Source organism: Gorilla gorilla, chromosome 10 (genome assembly GCF_029281585.2).
Source record: "Gorilla gorilla gorilla isolate KB3781 chromosome 10, NHGRI_mGorGor1-v2.1_pri, whole genome shotgun sequence".
NCBI lineage: Eukaryota > Metazoa > Chordata > Mammalia > Primates > Hominidae > Gorilla > Gorilla gorilla.
In genome coordinates, this window is record NC_073234.2 from 51,146,983 (window position 1) to 51,166,310 (window position 19,328).

Below are 19,328 nucleotides of genomic sequence, written 5' to 3' on the forward strand. Positions count from 1 at the left end.
CAGCCTGGGCAGCAGAGTGAAAATCCATCTCAAAAAAAAAAAAAAAAAAAAAAAAAAAAATATATATATATATATATATATATATATGTTTGCTGGGCGCTATGGCTCATGCCTGTAATCCCAGCACTTCGTGAGGCTGAGGCAGGCAGTTTGCTTGAGCTCAGGAGTTGGAGACCAGCCTGGGCAACATGGTGAAACCCTGTCTCTACCAAAAGTACCAAAACTTAGCTGGGCATGGTGGCGTGCATCTGTGGTCCCAGCTACTTGGGAGGCTGAGGCAGGAGGATCACTTGAGCCCAGGAGGCAGAGGTTGCAGTGAGCCGAGATCATGCCACTGCACTCCAGCCTGGGTGACAGAGTGAGACTCTGAAAAAAAAAAAATATATATATATACACATGTGTATATATATACACATATATATGATATATATATGATATATGTGTATATATATCATATATACACATATATGATATATATATAGTATATATATATATTTCTTGTAGGTCACAAGACAAAAAAGAAAAACATATATATGTGGATTTCTAGCATCTCCCCAGGCTAGTTTACTGGACACTGAAAACCCTACAACTGAAATAGAATGATGAATTAAACAGATCTCTAGTAAATCCTACCTTAAAATTTCAGAGAAAAACTCCTTCTGCTTGAATCCAGAAACATTCTTTTTTTGCAATCATTTTTCTGGGACTAGAAATGTTTCTGAGTTTTGACTAGGTTTATGAAACATTTTTTTGAAAAATAAGCCTTAATATTTTAGTACTTTGTTGACTCACCTCTTCATTTTGGCAGGAAAGTAACTCATGTAGTTGGAATTTCAATGATTACGAAAAAAACTTCATGGAGCCCTTTTCCATAATCTTCATCCATGGGTATCTGCTATAGAACTGACCAAAAACAGTGTCAGGTTACATGTATACACAAATGCGCGCGCACACACACACACACGGTACAAAATTTCTGCCCTCACATCTCCCCCTTTTTCCAACTTCAGTTGAAACACTTCAGAAAAAGTTATTAGGAATGTTAATGACCAAAAAGACATCTAAGTCTATAAACAACCTTTAAAAATGACAAATGGTACAAGGAAGAAAGTTCTTTATACAGAGTGGTTTGGATTTCCGCTACGTGTGGCAGAGAGTAAGAAAGCCTCCTCACTGAGAACCTGATTTCTGACAGGACCAGAGAATACCTGAGCCATAGTTGTTAGTGTTCGAATATTCTTCAACAGAAAAGCAGTGTTTTTCCTGGTGTTGGAAGGATCTGTCATTAATGGAAGTGCCCAAACTTTGCTTTTCGGAAGAACACTTTCCAAGACATTCCATGAGATACTGTAAAATGTCTTCCTTTTGTAACTCAAGCAGGTGACTCCCAGGTTAAGAGTGAGGTTCAACAGCCTGTCCATCCCAAGCCACTAAGTCCGGATTCCAGAGCCTCCAGTCTTTCTGAAAGTTCTCCTCCCAAAGCAATAAAGGTATGATGGCAATTTCTCTCTGAGCCTTTGGACATTGGTCTACTGGTAGAGCTAATTGTACCTTTTATGATGATGATGTTGATTATAACCTGGTTTTGCTTTCCTGTGGATGATAATGCCACAGAAGAGCACACTGAAGCCAGTCGCTTTCCCTGGAAATCTTGCTGCCTCTGCTCAGGTCTTTGGCCCGGGAGTGAGAAGGCTCACTAATGACTCTCAGTTTGAACTCTGGAAAACTCATGAAAGTTTTAAAATAATGTGGGTTTTTTTATTTTTGTTTTTGTTTATTTATTATTATTATCTTTTTTTTTTTTTTTGAGACAGAATCTCACTCTGTCACCCAGGCTGGAGTGCAGTGGCATGATCTCGGCTTACTGTAACCTCTGCCCCCCCACGTTCAAGCAATTCTCCTGTCTCAGCCTCCTGAGTGGCTGGGATTACAGGCATGCGCCACCACGCCTGGCTAATTTTTTTGTATTTTTTGGTAGAGACAGGGTTTCACCATGTTGGCCAGGCTGGTCTCAAACTCCTGACCTTGTGATCTGCCTGCCTTGGCCTCCCAAAGTGCTGGGATTACAGGGGTAAGCCACCACACCTGGCCTTGTTTTTGTTTGTTTGTTTGTTTTTGTTTTGTTTTGAGACAGTCTCGCTCTGTCTCCCAGGCTGGAGTGCAGTAGCGCTATCTCGGCTCACTGCAAGCTCCACCTCCCGGGTTCACGCCATTCTCCTGTCTCGGCCTCCCGAGTAGCTGGGACTACAGGCGTCCTGCCACTACGCCCGGCTAACTTTTTGTAGTTTTAGTAGAGACGGGGTTTCACCGTGTTAGCCAGGATGGTCTCAATCTCCTGACCTCGTGATCCGCCTGCCTTGGCCTCCCAAAGTGCTGGGATTACAGGCATGAACCACTGCGCCTGGCCTGTTTTGTTTTTTTGAGACAGGGTCTTGCTCTGTTGCTCAGGCTGGAGTATGGTGGTGTGATCACAGCTCACTGCAGCCTTGACCTCCCAGGCTCATGCAATCCTCCTGTCTCAGCCTCCTGAGTAGCTAGAACTATACGCACATGCCACCATGCCTGGCTTTTTTTTTTTTTTTTTTTAAGAGATGTGATTTTGCCATGTTTCCCAGGCTGGCCTCAATCTCCAGGCCTTGGGTGATCTGCCTGCCTCGGCCTCCCAAAGTGCTGGGATGGGATTATAGGCATGAGCCACTGTGCCCAGCCAGGAAAAATCTGTTCAACTAAAATCAGCACATTGGACGAGATGTGCAATTTCATCTTAAAGATAATGGCTTCCTAATCTGCAGAGCTTGATCTTAACCTGTGGTTAGCTTTTTTTTTTTTTTTTTGAGACAGGGTCTCACTTTGTCACCCAGGCTGGAGTGCAGTGGTGTGGTCACAGCTCCCTGCAGCCTCTATCTCCTGAGCTCAAACCATCCTCCTGAGTAGCTGTGACTATAAGCACATGCCACCACACCCAGCTAATATATTTTTTACATTTTTATAGGGATGGGGTCTCACTATGTTGCCCAAGCTGGTTTTGAACTTTTGGCTTCAAGTAATCCCCCCACCTTGGCCTCCCAAAATGCTGGGATTACAGGTATGAGCCACCAAACACACCTGGCCCTGTTGTTCCCACTTTTTTTTTTTTTTTAGGACCTGTTGTTTACAACAATGTCATTAACATTTTTAACGAAAGAATGTGTCCACTGGAATGGGGGCTGGCCAGCCCATTTTCTGAAAAAAAAAAAAAAAAAAAATGAGGCCGGGTGTGGTGGCTCACGCCTGTAATCCCAGCACTTTGGGAGGCCGAGACGGGCGGATCACCTGAGGTCGGGAGTTCAAGACCAGCCTGAACAACATGGAGAAACCCCATCTCTACTAAAAGTACAAAAAAAAAAAAAAAAAATTAGCCGGGCATGGTGGCACATGCCTGTAATCCCAGCTACTTGGGAAGCCGAGGCAGGAGAATTGCTTGAACCCGGGAGGCAGAGGTTGTGGTGAACCGAGATTATGCCATTGCACTCCAGCCTGGGCAACAAGCATGAAACTCTTGTCTCAAAAAAAAAAAAAAAAAAAAAAAAAAAATGACATTCAAGCAACACTTATACTAAGGGTATAACATTAGATATTAAGAATTGAGGCCAGGCACGGTGACTCACAGCTATAATCCCAGCACTTTGGGAGGCCGAAGCAGGCGGATCACGAGGTCAGGAGTTCGAGACCAGCTTGGCCAACATGGTGAAACCCTGTCTCTAAAAATACAAAAATTAGCTGGGCACAGTAGTGCGTGCCTGTAGTCCCAGCTACTTGGGAGGCTGAGGCAGGAGAATCACTTGAACCCGGGAAGTGGAGGTTGCAGTGAGCCAAGATCACACCACTGCTCTCCAGCCTGTGTGACAGAGTGAGATTCCATCTCAAAAAAAAAAAAAAAAAAAAAAAATTGGCCAGGCATGGTGGCTCACACCTGTAATCCCAGCACTTTGGGAGGCCAAGGCGGGCAGATCACAAGGTCAAGAGTTTGAGACCAGCCTGGCCAACATGGTGAAAGCCTGTCTCTACTAAGAATACAAAAATTAGCTGAGCATGATGGCGGCACCTGTAATCCCAGCTACTTGGGAGGCTGAGGCAGGAGAATTGCTTGAACCCGGGAGGTGGAGGTTGCAGTGAGCCAAGATCGCGCCACTGTACTCCAGCCTGGGCAACAGAGCTAGGCTCCTCAATCTATAATCTGCTTTTATTACCCAAGTTTTAAAAGTCGTCTTTTCCTCTTCTATGGGCAAATATATATTCCCATAAAAATAAGCCAAAAAATGTTTATTAAAAATGCAAAACTTATTTTAGGTTTGTTAGCTGACTTGTTTTAATTGACTGGCTTGCTAATGAGGGGCTACTTCACTCGTTTGGATTACCCACACTTCTTTAGTGTCTTTCTCCTCTAGTGCTCTTTTAAGTAGCAGGGTTGTGTTTGAAAAGTTTTAGCATTTGAGAGAAACTCAATAAATAGAATGAGTTTTAAGGTGGTTTGTGCTGCTCCCAACTCATGCTCATATCTGCCGTGCTTATACCTCTGACTGTGAGCATGATTGGTCCACAGATAAAAGTTTTACTGCACACAAAGCATGAAGAGGAGGGGACATCAGGGAGGGTTTGGAACAAAAGGAGGAAAGGGGAGAATCCAGGATTTAAAGAGTGGATTTAAAAGGTGAGCAAGGTGAAAAAGATAAAACTGAAAATTTTAAAGGAGGCAGAGATTTATGAGAAGAGTAAGGTTTATTGAAAAGGAACAAAAGGTAAAGAAAGCAGAAAGAGAAAGCAAGTCCAGGAAGAATGGGCGGGGTCATGGTGATTGAATCTGTACATGTGCTCCACATGGCTGTGTTCTGGCCTTGAAGGTTGGCTGATGCTGCCATCAGCACTTTCTTTGTCAGTATCTGGAGTCTCACAAAGTAGCAAACCCCACAGTGTTACTTTCCTCTCTGACAGCAATGCTGCCTAGATGTGAGTGCTCAGGTTGTGGTTGGGGATCAAGAACGGCTAGCAAATCTAACTTGGTGATGGATTCTGTGTAACCCAGGACCTGGGGAAATATAAGAACTAAAATCTGTTCTTGTGACTATTTGAATTCTCAATGCAGTCTTGCATCCCTCGTTCAACTGCTTGGCCAGACTTCCTTGTACTGGGTGGTGATCCCTCCCCACTCAAGTTCCATGGTGTGAGTGGATGAGTGGTGTGTGAAAGGGCACACTTCACTTAGGTCTCCTTTGGCACCAGGGAGAGGAAACAGAGGTAAAGCTGTCTCTGTCTCTGCCTCAGACCCATGCCTACTCCTTTGGCACTGGTCACTCAGCAGTAGAATAGTAGTATAGTAGTAGACGGCCCTATCTGCATAGTCACACCCCTCGGGTTTTGAGCATTGTGTAATGACCAGAGTAAACTGGCCTGGCTGTTTGCCTCTGGTCCACAGCTCAGATGATCATGGTGTACAGAGCCTAGTGGAACCCAGTTACATCTCCACTGTTATTTAAGGGCAATTTATTTGCTCTTCCTCAGAGTTCCCCTTTACAGTCTGCAGGCAAATATACAGATACTTTAGTAAATGTTTATAGGAAGACCTGCTGGCAGAACTGGTCTCATGGCTGCAGACTATGAACAGAAGTTGTTTCTCCACTTTGGGAAATTACATACAGCTAAGAATAAACTTGTTCACTCAGAATAGATTTTTGGATCCCACACATCCTGGAAAAAACTGTTTCTTAGTGCCTGTCTGTTATTGAAAAGAGGACATCTAAGGTAGAGATTCAATTCATTTCAAATTTTAGCTTAATAAAGTAAAAAGAAATGATGGAGGTCTTTAAGGATTCTGTACACTTTGAACACTGGCCACAGAGCTTACTTGGTAAGACTTGGTACCAATGAAGTTACAGGTTCATACTCAAAAAGGGTGTCATTCTGAGAGCAGAGCTTAGTGGACCCTGTGAGAAGTATCAGGCCTTTCTACTTCAAGAGACTCAGAGATCTCTTAGGCTTTATGTCCTCCCATTTGAAAGAAATCATCCCCTAAATGTTCCCAGAGGAGAGGATAGGGGAGGAAGAGGCAAGGAGATGTGACTGGCCCTAGGGAACAACTGTCTGCCCTCACTGTGTACGGGACAACCAAGTCCCAGGCCTCCTCACAGCGTTTTGCTGATGAATGTTGAGAGAGAACATGGCAGTCTACGTGAGAGGGCAGCACACACTGCACTGCCCCTCTCGGTACCCTGCCAGCTGTTCCTCCCCCTGAAGACACAGTGGGAGGTTTTATGCTGGCTTGCAAAGCTGTCAAAATTATGCTAGAAGAGCAACTAGAATCTTTTCTCACTCACTCACTATTACTGCCTTTTCAGAGGACTGTCCTTTCTTCTCTGTGTAGAGCACTCTATTTAAGATATGAATATTCCCCAAAATGCTTTCACAAAGAGTTTCACAGAAAACCAGAGGAAGGGTTAAGGCTGCACAGGGCTGGCCCAACCATTTGCTGTGTGGTGAAGAATTTCAGTTTCATTACCTAGATATTTTACACAAATTGGAAGGAATGAAAGGCATTTTGTGGTATTCTGAGGAATAGAGGCTTGACATCAATACAGAATTTTCATCTTCTTTCACTATGTCTAAAGGCTAGTTAACATCAATGTCTGTTGTCAGCTGCTCCCCCCTACCTCCCACACACACCACAACTGGGGCCTTTATTAGACTAAAAAATATATGAGACAAGAGGGTAAAAGAATGTAAATGAAGCCATGCAAATTTGTTAGAAAAACAGCTTTAAGTACATGGTAATCAACAGAGGGTCTGTAATATCCCTCAAACGGGAAAGACAGTATTTATGAACATCAATTATTTATAGATTACCTCATTCACTCTAGAATATCCTGAAGATATTATCTACACATTTTTATTTGAAACAAAGGGAAGACCATAGTTTGTTCAAATTGCTGTCGTGGGATTAATTTCATTTGGGTTAGCATCTGCTCTCCTCCCCAAAGAGTTTCCCTTGGCTGTGGAAATTTAACATTCCAGGACAATTTAGAAAATGCTCTCTTGGTTTGTGAGTCAGGAGTTCTGAGTTTGTGCAGTGAGCAGGTCTATGCAGACCTACCCACAAAGGCTGAGGGAGCTGAGAAGCCAAAGAAAGAGGCTGACAAATCCAGTTTCTCAGAAAGAAACATTTAATAAGAGCTTATGAACAGAAGTGATGTCTAGGAGGCCATGAGACAGTGGATCCCTGCACCAGCCCTCCAGAAAATATCCTTTGTATAGCAAGGTTTTAGGATAAAACATGTGCAGCTGGTCACGCTTGACTTTCTTGCAAAACTTATCACTGGAGCGATTGGATAAGCATCTTTATGAGGGGTTGTCTATGCTCTGGGCGCTATCCCTTTATGAGGGATAATCTATGCTACAGGCATTGTTTAAAGACTTTGCTGCAGAACAAACCACCTTGGTATGCAGGAGTCAAACCCCCAGTTAGCATGGTGGTTTCACTCCAAGATGGCATCACTCCTGCCATGCAACAGGCTGTTTTCCTACAGTTTTAATGCTAATTCTGTTACTGACTATGTGAACTTTGATAAGACCTGGTGTTTAACTTTCTACTTGGTAGGGGCAAAATGGTGGGAGAAGGGGAATGAAAAAAAAAATCTCTTACTAACTGAAAAAATATACTGTGAAGATAAAAAATGTCTAACATTGTCGTATTGGCAGTGTTTTAAACGTGGCTGTGCCAAGTCTGAGCATGCCATGAAGGCATGGGCAGGATGTATGCCAGGCCTGTGATAATGGTAGAGATTTTTAGGCACTGACTATGCTTCCTGTTGTCTGAATAGACATGGGGGCAATTACAGAAAAGTGGCTGAGAGCCCAGGACATAGAAAATAAAGGGGAGGCACAGCCGCAGCCGCCATGAGTTGGCATTTTACCACGTCGGGACCCTCTTGTCTTTATGAAACTAGAAGGGGCCCTTAGGCAGCTGCTGCTGCGTAAACCTTAAATAATATTGAAAAGAGTTGATGTGAGAAATGAATAGGAATAATGGGACTCTGATAGGTCTGGCTAGTTAGAAGCTCAAGGTTAGTGAATTATGTGAGCTAGCAATCTATTAACTTGATGTTAAGGAGGAAGACAGACTTTTTGCTCCATGTGGGTGAAGGCTCTATTAAAGAGAGAGCCGATGTGGGTCAGGTGTGGGAGGTAGTGAGACACTAAAGAATTGTTAATGAGACACTCCTTGTGTGGGTGAAGGCTCATAAAAGCTCGCTCTCCTGAGCTGGGATATGTTCCAGCCTCAGGTAGATACGAGTGAGGCTGATTTTGCCATGATTAGCAGAGTTACTTAAAAAGGAAAAAAAGAAAAATGTGGTATTATTCTTGGATCTGAGTCTCTGAGTTTCAGCTCAGCTGCAGTAAAGCTCTCCAGGGCACGCCAAATGCTGTGTATTCATTGAAGGTTCCTGTTTGTCTCTTCCAGCTTCTGCCTCCTGCTCCTGGTACCTAATTTCTGCTCCTGCCTTCCACTTTCCTCCTAATGTGAGCTCAACTTTCAGCTTTCTCACAGGTTCTCCTTTCCTTCTGTTCCCTGGGCTGCTTCCCCCTCCCACAGTGTGTGCCTCCCCTCCGTGTGTTTGTGATGGAGGCGTGCTCTGCGCCCTTCAGTTCCCCTTTAGCAGAACAGTATCCATCTCCTCTTATCCCATGTGAAGTTTCTGTCTCCTGCTGTGTCTTTACTGACCAGAATGAGCACTTACTCTCCTACATCTATTTCAAGTGTTAAAAAATACAGAATTCCGGGCCAGGCGCAGTGGCTCACGCCTGTAATCCCAGCACTTTGGGAGGCCAAGGTGGGCAGATCACAAGGTTAGGAGTTAGAAACCAGCCTGACCAACATGGTGAAACCCCATCTCTACTAAAAATACAAAAATTAGCCGGGTGTGGTGGTGCACGCCTGTAATCCCAGCTACTCAGGAGGCTGAGGCAGGAGAATCGCTTGAACCCGGAAGGTGGAGCTTGCAGTGAGCTGAGATCGCGCCACTGCACTCCAGTCTGGGTGACAGAGTGAGACTCTGTCTCAAAAAACAAAACAAAACAAAAAAACGCAGAATTCCCTTTCTGCAACTGAAAATGACTTTTAATCTGATAAATACATTTGTCCTACTTTTACATTATGTGAATTGTGATTTGTACAGGCTCTCTCCGGTAGCATCCATTATACTATTACACCAAAAATTTATTGTGCTTTTTAATATCTCTCCTTTTGTTGTTGTTGTTTTTGAGACAGAGTCTTGCCCTGTCTCCAAGGCTGGAGGGCAGTGATGAGATCTCAGCTCACTGCAACTTCTGCTTCCTGGGTTCAAGTGATTCTTGTGCCTCAGCCTCTCTGGTAGCTGGAATTACAGGCGCCCGCCACCATGCCCAGCTAATGTTTGCATTTTCTGTAGAGACAGGGTTTCACCATGTTGGCCAGGCTGCTCTGGAACTTCGACCTCAAGTGATCCACCTGCCTTGGCCTCCCAAAGTGCTGGGATTACAGGCCTGAGCCATCACACCTGGCCAGTGTATCTCCTACCTAGACAAAGACCTAGTCCTTTTAGAGAAAACTTAATTAAAACTCTGCAAAGATACCTCCATTTAGCAGTATCCATATAAGAAAAAAAGAATTCTGAGCTCCAAATACGATAATGTGTTAATTACTTGCAACAACATTCATTACAATAACATTTGGTTATATTTAAATACCTCCCTTATGCTTGGTAAACTAGGTTGTAACCTGTGGTCTTTTGATTCTTTAGATGTTTCTTTTTAGGACATTGCCCCTAGAATGAAGCAGAGTCCTGGTAACTAGCCATTTCCACTCAGCTTTGGTCCTTCCTTCTTAAATCCCTTGGGCACTACTTGGGAGTTTACCACTAATTTTATTAAACTTCCTTTTATAGATTTCTTTATTTTCATTTTATGCACATTTTCTGCTCTCACTTCCTGCCCAAATCTACTTGTAAAACCATTTTTATTTTTTGCTTTACCTCCTAGTGAATCATGTGGCAAGTGAACCAACAGTCTGAATTTTTTATGGGCCTGTTTTGGGTTTTGTTTTTTTTGTTTGTTTGTTTGTTTTTTTTGAGACCAAGTCTCACTCTGTTGCCCAAGCTGGAGTGCAGTGGCTCAATCTCGGTTCACTGCAACCTCCGCCTCCCAGGTTCAAGCGATTCTCCTGCCTCAGCCTCCCGAGTAGCTGGGACTATAGGCACACGCCACCATGCCCGGCTAATTTTTGTATTTTTGGTAGAGATGGGGTTTCACTATGTTGGCCAGGCTGGTCTTGAACTCCTGACCTCGTGATCTGCCCACCTCAACCTCCCAAAGTGTGGGATTATGGGCGTGAGACACTACACCCAGCCTATTTTGGGTTTTTTTTACTCAAAATTCTATCTTGCCCATAACCTGGTTCATTTCAGGCTTAACTATCCAGGTCCTGGGCCTTGGGATTAATTTGGATTACTTACCAACGTGTGTTTTCTGGTGAGAGCCCAGGCTGATCCTGGCAGCAAAAGCACCTCCTAATTGCTGATGAGAGCTTCCTGGCCACCTAAGCTGTCTCCTGCATCTACCGGTTGAGGTGTTTGTGTTGGGCGAGTCAAGGGTTAACTCCCATACACCTAGGGACTTTGCATTCCCATCTACTCCCCACCCCTTAGTAGCCATGTAACTATTCCTTTTCTTTATTTTTTGAGATGGAGTCTCACTCTGTCACCCAGGCTGGAGTGCAGTGGCGCCATCTCGGCTCACTATAAGCTCCGCCTCCCGGGTTCACACCATTCTCCTGCCTCAGACTCCCGAGTAACTGGGATTACACGAGTGCACCACCACGCCTGCCTAATTTTTGTATTTTTACTGGAGACGGGGTTTCACCATGTTGGCCAGGCTGGTCTCGAACTCCTGACCTCATGATCCGCCCACCTCGGCCTCCTAAAGTGCTGGGATTACAAGCGTGAGCCACCGCACCTGGCCCATGTAACTATTTCTTATCATGTAAAAGCTTATAATATTTTTGGAGTTCTGGCTTTTACCAGTGCTAGAATACCAACTGTTTTATATTCTTTAGGATTGAGTTTATCAGGTAGAACCACTGTGCCCATGTTTGTTCCAACTTTACAAACAGTTCATGAATTCCCAGTCATTAATACATTAACCAGTGTGTTTCCCATTGCATTAGTTTTTCTCTCCATTGGTTTTTAGAAATATTATAGAACCTATAGCTTTAATGGGCTATGCTTCCCTCTGGTGTCCTAATAAAATAGTTTGTGTCTCTTATAAATTGTTCCACTTGTGTGTCAGTTTTGACTTGTTTAAAAATAGTATGTCTAGTTGATTGAACAAATCAAGATTATAAGCAGAGGAGAATAAAAGGGGCTTTACTGAAATGTCTTTCCTAATTCCCAAAGCCAAATGCTCTTCCTCTCCTTGAAATTTATCCCCTTTAGAATCTGTCTTGTGTTTACTTGGCACTTGAATCAAACTTCTTTCTTCTGTGTGTGATAACATTTTCTCCTAATCCCTGCGCCCCCCGCACCCCTTCCCCCATCCCCTGCTCCTAACATTTTTTATGTGGGTCGTGACTTGTCTAAGCCATTCTTTGTAATCCAGACGTAGCTCCACCTATCCTTGGTGGCTGCTACATTTAGAGCAGCCAGACAGTTTGGGAAGGGAATATCAAGAGAGCCTCTTGGCTTTAAAGAGTCAGCTGATAGAATTGTAGCAGGTTTAGTGCTCCATGAGAATTGACTGACCAGCTAAGGGAGCCCTTAGACAAAGTAAATTCTAGGGTCCATCTCAAGACAGTGCTAACTCATCGCTGCCCATGCTAAAGTTGTCTTTTTGTTTTTCCTAGAAGTTTCAGGCACCTGCAAGAGAGACCTGCGTGGAATGTCAAAAGACAGTCTATCCAATGGAGCGTCTCTTGGCCAACCAGCAGGTGTTTCACATCAGCTGCTTCCGTTGCTCCTATTGCAACAACAAACTCAGGTAAGTCAGCCCAAAACAAGCCATCTGTCTATAACTGGAACTCTAGAGGGAGTCTTTGGCTTTTAGAGCACTGGTGCTAAAAGCTACTGTGCTAATGATATTCTGTTGAAGGCTCTTGAATAAAGTAAAAAGCATCATTTAGTGACAAGTCTTTCATACCAAATAATGATGGTGTTTGGAACTTCTTGGTATATTGATATGTTAATTTACATGTTAGGACCGAAGCTTAAATAATATGAGTTGCAGGTAAACCCCCCTGTGACCTAATTTAATAGAATGTTTTCCCTTGGTATCACAGAATCACGAAGTTAAGAAATCTCAAGAGGTTACTTGTTTAAGCCCTTACTTGTCTTAACCACTGTATAAATGATAATAATGGCAATAATAATAGCCCCTGGAGAGCATGTCTTTTTCTCTATGTTGCCTCACTTTATTTCTGAGAAAATAGTTGTTACATATCATTTCTTCCAAGTAACTCAAAGTGCAAATATAAATGTGACAAATCGGGGAAACATTCCAAATTAACTCATTTTAATCATAGAGTCTTACAGAAGGAAGTAACCAAGATGTCACTTTCTCCAGCTTTCCTTCCTGAGCAATCCTTCCTAAAATACTCTTGAAAGATGTTTTGGCATCTGCGTGACATTTCTAGCTATTAGATAACTCTGGCTAGACAGCTTCTCCAAACATGCAGCCAAAGTGTATCTCAGTCACTTCCACTCATTAGTTCTTCTGCTGCCCACTGTGTTAATTTTTTTCTCCAAAGCACCTTTTTTTTTTTTTTTTTTTTTTTTTGGAGACAGAGTCTCACTCTGTTGCCCAGGATGGAGTGCAGTGGCGTGATCTCAGCTCACTGCAACCTCTACCTCCTGGGTTCAAGCGATTCTCCTGCCTCAGCCTCCCAAGTAGCTGGGACTACAGGCGCCCACCACCACACCCAGCTAATTTTTTGTATTTTTAGTAGAGACGGGGTTTCACTGTGTTAGCCAGGATGGTCTTGATCTCCTGACCTCGTGATCCACCCGCCTCGGCCTCCCAAAGTGCTGAGATTATAGGCGTGAGCAACTGTGCCTGGCTTAAACCACCTTATTTCTTTTGTGGAAGTGCTGCCGTTTTATACTCCCTTTAACATTTGTCACTCTTCAGAATGGTTCGTAACTTAAGGGAAAAAACTTTAAAAAGATAAAACTTATCATCCTGCAAGAGACACCAAATCTCCTAAAGGCTTGTATAGGACTGACATTAGGGGAAAACTACCTCCTGTCAACTCCTCACCATTCTTCTATTAATCAAGCTTATATCTAGGTGTGGATATAAGGATCACACCTGTAATCCTAGCATTTTGGGATGCCCAGGTAGGAGGATCACTTGAGGCCAGGAGTTCAAGACTAGCCTGGGTAACACAGAGAGACCCCATCTGGTTTTTCTTTTTGAGATGAGTCTCACTCTGTTGCCCAGGCTGGAGTGCAGTGGTGTGATCCTGGCTCACTGCAACCTTTGTCTCCCAGGTTCAAGCGATTCTCATGCCTCAGTCTCCTGAGTAGCTGGGATTACAGGTGGGCACCACCATGCCCAGCTAATTTCTTTCTTTTTTTTTTTTTTTTTTTTTCCGGAGATGGAGTCTTGCTCTGTCGCCCAGGCTGGAGTGCAGTGGCATGATTTCGGCTCACTGCAACCTCCACCTCCCAGGTTCAAGCGATTCTCCTGCCTCAGCCTCCCGAGTGGTTGGGACTACAGACGTGTGCAACATGCCTGGCTAATTTTTGTATTTTTCATAGAGATGAGGTTTCACCATGTTAGCCACGCTGGTCTTGAACTCCTGACCTCAGTCAGTCTGCCCTCCTCGGCCTCCCAAAGTGCTGGGATTACAGGTGTGAGCAACCACGCCTGGCCAATTTTTGTATTTCTTAGTAGAGATGGGGTTTCACCATGTTGGTCAGGCTGGTCTCAAACTGCTGACCTCAAGTGATCTGCCCACCTCGGCCTCCCAAAGTGCTGGGACTGCACCTGGCCGGAGATCCCATCTCTATGAAAAATTTGGGGAGGCTGAGACTGAGGCTGGAGGATCACTTGAGCCCTGGAGGTCAAGGCTGCAGTGAGCTATGATCATACCATTGCACTCCAGCCTGGGTGACAGAGCAAGACCTCGACTCAAAAAAAAAAAAAAAATGGCTGGGTGCAGTCGCTCATGCCTGTAATCCCAGCACTTTGGGAGGCCGAGGTGGGCGGATCACGAGGTCAGGAGATTGAGACCATCCTGGCTAACACGGTGAAACCCCATCTCTACTAAAAATAAAAAATATTAGTCAGGTGTGGTGGCGAGTGCCTGTAGTCCCAGCTACTCGGGAGGCTGAGGCAGGAGAATGGCGTGAACCTGGGAGGCGGAGCTTGCAGTGAGCTGAGATCGTGTCACTGCACTCCACCCTGGGTGACAGAGCGAGACTCTGTCTCAAAAAAAAACGAAAATGGCTAGGCGTGGTGGCTCACGCCTGTAATCCCAGCCCTTTGGGAGGCCGAGGCGGGCAGATCACGAGGTCAAGAGATCGAGACTATCCTGGCCAACATGGTGAAACCCCGTCTCTACTAAAAATACAAAAATTTGCTGTGCATGGTGGCACACACCTGTAGTCCCAGCTACTCGGGAGGCTGAGGCAGGAGAATCGCTTGAACCCAGGAGGCAGAGGTTGCAGTGAGCCGAGATCATGCCACTGCACTCCAGCCTGGTGACAGAGCGAGACTCTAACAAAACAACACAAAACAAAACAATACAAAAATTAGCCAGGCGTGGTGGTACACTCACACTCCTGTAATCCCAGCTACTCAAGAGGCTGAGGCAGGAGAATTGCTTGAACTTGGGAGGCGGAGGTTGCAGTGAGCCGAGATTGTGCAACTGCACTCCAGCCTGGGCGACAGAGCGAGATTCTCTCAAAAAAAGAAAAGAAAAAGAAAAAAATATATATATATATGTATTTATATACCGTTAAGAATAGAGTTAATTCAAGCACAAAAGCTTGATGATGGCTACCCAGAAACACTGACTCCAAATGAATGGGGTCAGCATTCCAAAGTGGAGAAAGTTAAAGTTTCACTTACACAGAAATTTTAGCAAAGATTATGACATTTTTCATATAAGACCAGTGCATATACCACAGTGATTTGATTGGGTACAGATTGGTACGTTCCAAGGAAGATTATCACTCGCAAAGAAGGGATAGTGATCGGAGGGGGTCTTATCTCTGGTGCCCTTTGGTCTTCATAATTTATAGTGAAAAGAAAGAGTTGCAGCTACATGCTGTGTGACCCAGGTTGCATAGCCACATTCCTCTCAAGGCTCAGAATGATTTAAAGTTTCTATTACTGTTGTTTTTTTTCTTTCTTTTTTTTTTTTTTAAAGACAGTCTCGCTCTATCACAGTGGCACAATCTCAGCTCACTGCAACCTCTGCCTCCCGGGTTCAAGTGATTCTCCCACTTCAGCTTCCCAAGTAGCTGAGACTACAGGCATGTGCCACCACACCCAGCGAATTTTTAAATTTTTTGTAGAGATGAATTCTCACTATGTTGGCCGGGCTGGTCTCAAACTCCTGGGCTCAAGCGATCCTCTCACCCTGACCTCCCAAAGCGCTGGGATTACAGGCATGAGCCACCGCACCCAACCCATGCTTTGTGTTATGATAAGAAAACAAATGTGCTAAAATGGGGGTAAGGAATTCCTGGTCACTGGAGGGCTTTTAAAGATCTTTTTCTTACTTGGCATCTTCTGAAAATACTGGAATTGCCAGATTTTAGCCTCCTGGTATAAGTGAGAGTGTGAAGATTTGCTAACTTTATGCTTTTTTTCTTTTAATGACAGTCTAGGAACATATGCATCTTTACATGGAAGAATCTATTGTAAGCCTCACTTCAATCAACTCTTTAAATCTAAGGGCAACTATGATGAAGGCTTTGGGCACAGACCACACAAGGATCTATGGGCAAGCAAAAATGAAAACGAAGAGATTTTGGAGAGACCAGCCCAGCTTGCAAATGCAAGGGAGACCCCTCACAGCCCAGGGGTAGAAGATGCCCCTATTGCTAAGGTGGGTGTCCTGGCTGCAAGTATGGAAGCCAAGGCCTCCTCTCAGCAGGAGAAGGAAGACAAGCCAGCTGAAACCAAGAAGCTGAGGATCGCCTGGCCACCCCCCACTGAACTTGGAAGTTCAGGAAGTGCCTTGGATGAAGGGATCAAAGTGTCAAAGCCCAAATGGCCTCCTGAAGACGAAATCAGCAAGCCCGAAGTTCCTGAGGATGTCGATCTAGATCTGAAGAAGCTAAGACGATCTTCTTCACTGAAGGAAAGAAGCCGCCCATTCACTGTAGCAGCTTCATTTCAAAGCACCTCTATCAGGAGCCCAAAAACTGTGTCCCCACCTATCAGGAAAGGCTGGAGCATGTCGGAGCAGAGTGAAGAGTCTGTGGGTGGAAGAGTTGCAGAAAGGAAACAAGTGGAAAATGCCAAGGCTTCTAAGAAGAATGGGAATGTGGGAAAAACAACCTGGCAAAACAAAGAATCTAAAGGAGAGACAGGGAAGAGAAGTAAGGAAGGTCATAGTTTGGAGATGGAGAATGAGAATCTTGTAGAAAATGGTGCAGACTCCGATGAAGATGATAACAGCTTCCTCAAACAACAATCTCCACAAGAACCCAAGTCTCCGAATTGGTCGAGTTTTGTAGACAACACCTTTGCTGAAGAATTCACTACTCAGAATCAGAAATCCCAGGATGTGGAACTCTGGGAGGGAGAAGTGGTCAAAGAGCTCTCTGTGGAAGAACAGATAAAGAGAAATCGGTATTATGATGAGGATGAGGATGAAGAGTGACAAATTGCAATGATGCTGGGCCTTAAATTCATGTTAGTGTTAGCGAGCCACTGCCCTTTGTCAAAGTGTGATGCACATAAGCAGGTATCCCAGCATGAAATGTAATTTACTTGGAAGTAACTTTGGAAAAGAATTCCTTCTTAAAATCAAAAACAAAACAAAAAAACACAAAAAACACATTCTAAATGCTAGAGATAACTTTACTTAAATTCTTCATTTTAGCAGTGATGGTATGCATAAGTGCTGTAAGGCTTGCAACTGGGGAAATATTCCACCTGATAATAGCCCAGATTCTACTGTATTCCCAAAAGGCAATATTAAGGTAGATAGATGATTAGTAGTATATTGTTACACACTATTTTGAAATTAGAGAACATAAAGAAGGAATTTAGGGGCTTAAACATTACGACTGAATGCACTTTAGTATAAAGGGCACAGTTTGTATATTTTTAAATGAATACCAATTTAATTTTTCAGTATTTACCTGTTAAGAGATTATTTAGTCTTTAAATTTTTTAGGTTAATTTTCTTGCTGTGATATATATGAGGAATTTACTACTTTATGTCCTGCTCTCTAAACTACATCCTGAACTCGACGTCCTGAGGTATAATACAACGGAGCACTTTTTGAGGCAATTGAAAAACCAGCCTACACTCTTTGGTGCTTGGAGAGATCTGCTGTCTCCCAAATAAGAGTTTGTATCTGCCAGTGAATTTACTGTACTCCAAATGATTGCTTTCTTTTCTGGTGATATCTGTGCTTCTCATAATTTGCTGAAAGCTGCAATATTTTAGTAATACCTTCGGGATCACTGTCCCCCATCTTCCATGTTAGAGCAAAGTGAAGAGTTTAAAGGAGGAAGAAGAAAGAACTGTCTTACACCACTTGAGCTCAGACCTCTAAACCCTGTATTTCCCTTATGATGTCCCCTTTTTGAGACACTAATTTTTAAATACTTACTAGCTCTGAAATATGTTGATTTTTATCACAGACAGTATTCCCAGGGTGAAATTAAACCAACTATAGGCCTTTTTCTTGGGATGATTTTCTAGTCTTAAGGTTTGGGGACATTATAAACTTGAGTACATTTGTTGTACACAGTTGATATTCCAAATTGTATGGATGAAAGGGAGAGGTGTCTTAAGCTGTAGGCTTTTCTTTGTACTGCATTTATAGAGATTTAGCTTTAATATTTTTTAGAGATGTAAAACATTCTGCTTTCTTAGTCTTACCTAGTCTGAAACATTTTTATTCAATAAAGATTTTAATTAAAATTCGAACTTTTCAATGTTTCTCTTCCATTATTTTCTTACGTTATTACTGTCTCTCAGGATCTACTTTTGCAGTTTGGGAAGAAAAAAATGGTACCACTTTTTTAAGTTTTAGTTGAATAGAAGAATTATCAATACATCTCACCACTAGATGGTAGTGTTGGGCTGATCTTGGATTTCAGTCCTCCCTGAAGGAAGACAAATTTTTCTGGAAAATTGCAGGCAACTTGGCAAGAGAATTAATGTGTGCATTCAAAATGAGGTATTTTACCAATTCGAAATCTAGTGGTGGTTTTTATTGTTTATAACACTCAACATTGAATAATTCACCTTACAATTATGCCTAGCATGCTGAATGGATTTCCAAATGTCTCTGCTGAAAATGGACTTGTTTTTCACTTTAGGCAGATGCTTTTTTTTTTTTTTTTTTTGTAGACCGAGTCTTGCTCTGTCGCCCAGGCTACAGTACAGTGGCACCATCTCGGCTCACTTCAACCTCCGCCTCCCCTGTTCAAGTGATTCTCCTGCCTCAGACCTCCTCAGTAGCTGGGATTACAGGCGCCTGCCAGCACGCCCGGCTAATTTTTGTATTTTCAGTAGACTCAGGGTTTCACCATGTTGGCCAGGCTGGTCTCAAACTCCTGACCTCGTGAACCACCCACCTCGGCTTTCCAAAGTGCTGGGATTACGTAAGGCGTAAGCCACTGTGCCTGGCGCTTTTTTCTTTTCTTTCTTTCTTTCTTTCTTTTTTTTTTTTTTTTTTTTTTGTTGTTGTTGTTGCTGTTTTAAGATCAATGTTTGGCCGGGTGCAGTGGCTCACGCCTGTAATCCCAGCACTTTGGGAGGCCAAGGCGGGCGGATCACGAGGTCAGGAGATCAAGACCATCCTGGCTTACACGGTGAAACCCCATCTCTACTAAAAATACAAAAAATTAGCTGGGCGTGATGGCGGGGGCCTGTAATCCCAGCTACCTGGGAGGCTGAGGCAGGAGAATGGCGTGAACCCGGGAGGCGGAGCTTGCAGTGAGACAAGATCGCGCCACCGCACTCCAGCCTGGGCAACAGAGCTAGACTTCGTCTCAAAAAAATAAATCAATGTTCGCACCAAGTGGGCAGATGCATTTTTGATTGATTGATATCCTTGCATGTAGAGGCAACT

The 19,328-nt window shown here is 43.7% G+C and overlaps 1 protein-coding gene across 2 annotated transcripts in view; it reads left to right on the top strand.

Annotated features, from left to right (window-relative positions):
• The window catches only part of LIMA1 (LIM domain and actin binding 1), a 108,020-nt gene extending 89,842 nt beyond the window's left edge, over positions 1 to 18,178 (top strand). The window contains exons 9-11 of one of the 2 annotated variants that reach the window (XM_063694639.1): positions 1,378 to 1,490; positions 11,906 to 12,039; positions 15,892 to 18,178. In XM_063694639.1, coding sequence (XP_063550709.1) covers positions 1,378 to 1,490; positions 11,906 to 12,039; positions 15,892 to 16,897 — 1,253 coding nt within the window. In that variant the 3' untranslated portion in view covers positions 16,898 to 18,178. The remainder of the gene's footprint in view (positions 1 to 1,377; positions 1,491 to 11,905; positions 12,040 to 15,891) is intronic. The other variant, XM_063694640.1, reaches the window with a different exon arrangement.
• Positions 18,179 to 19,328: the final 1,150 nt, after the last annotated feature.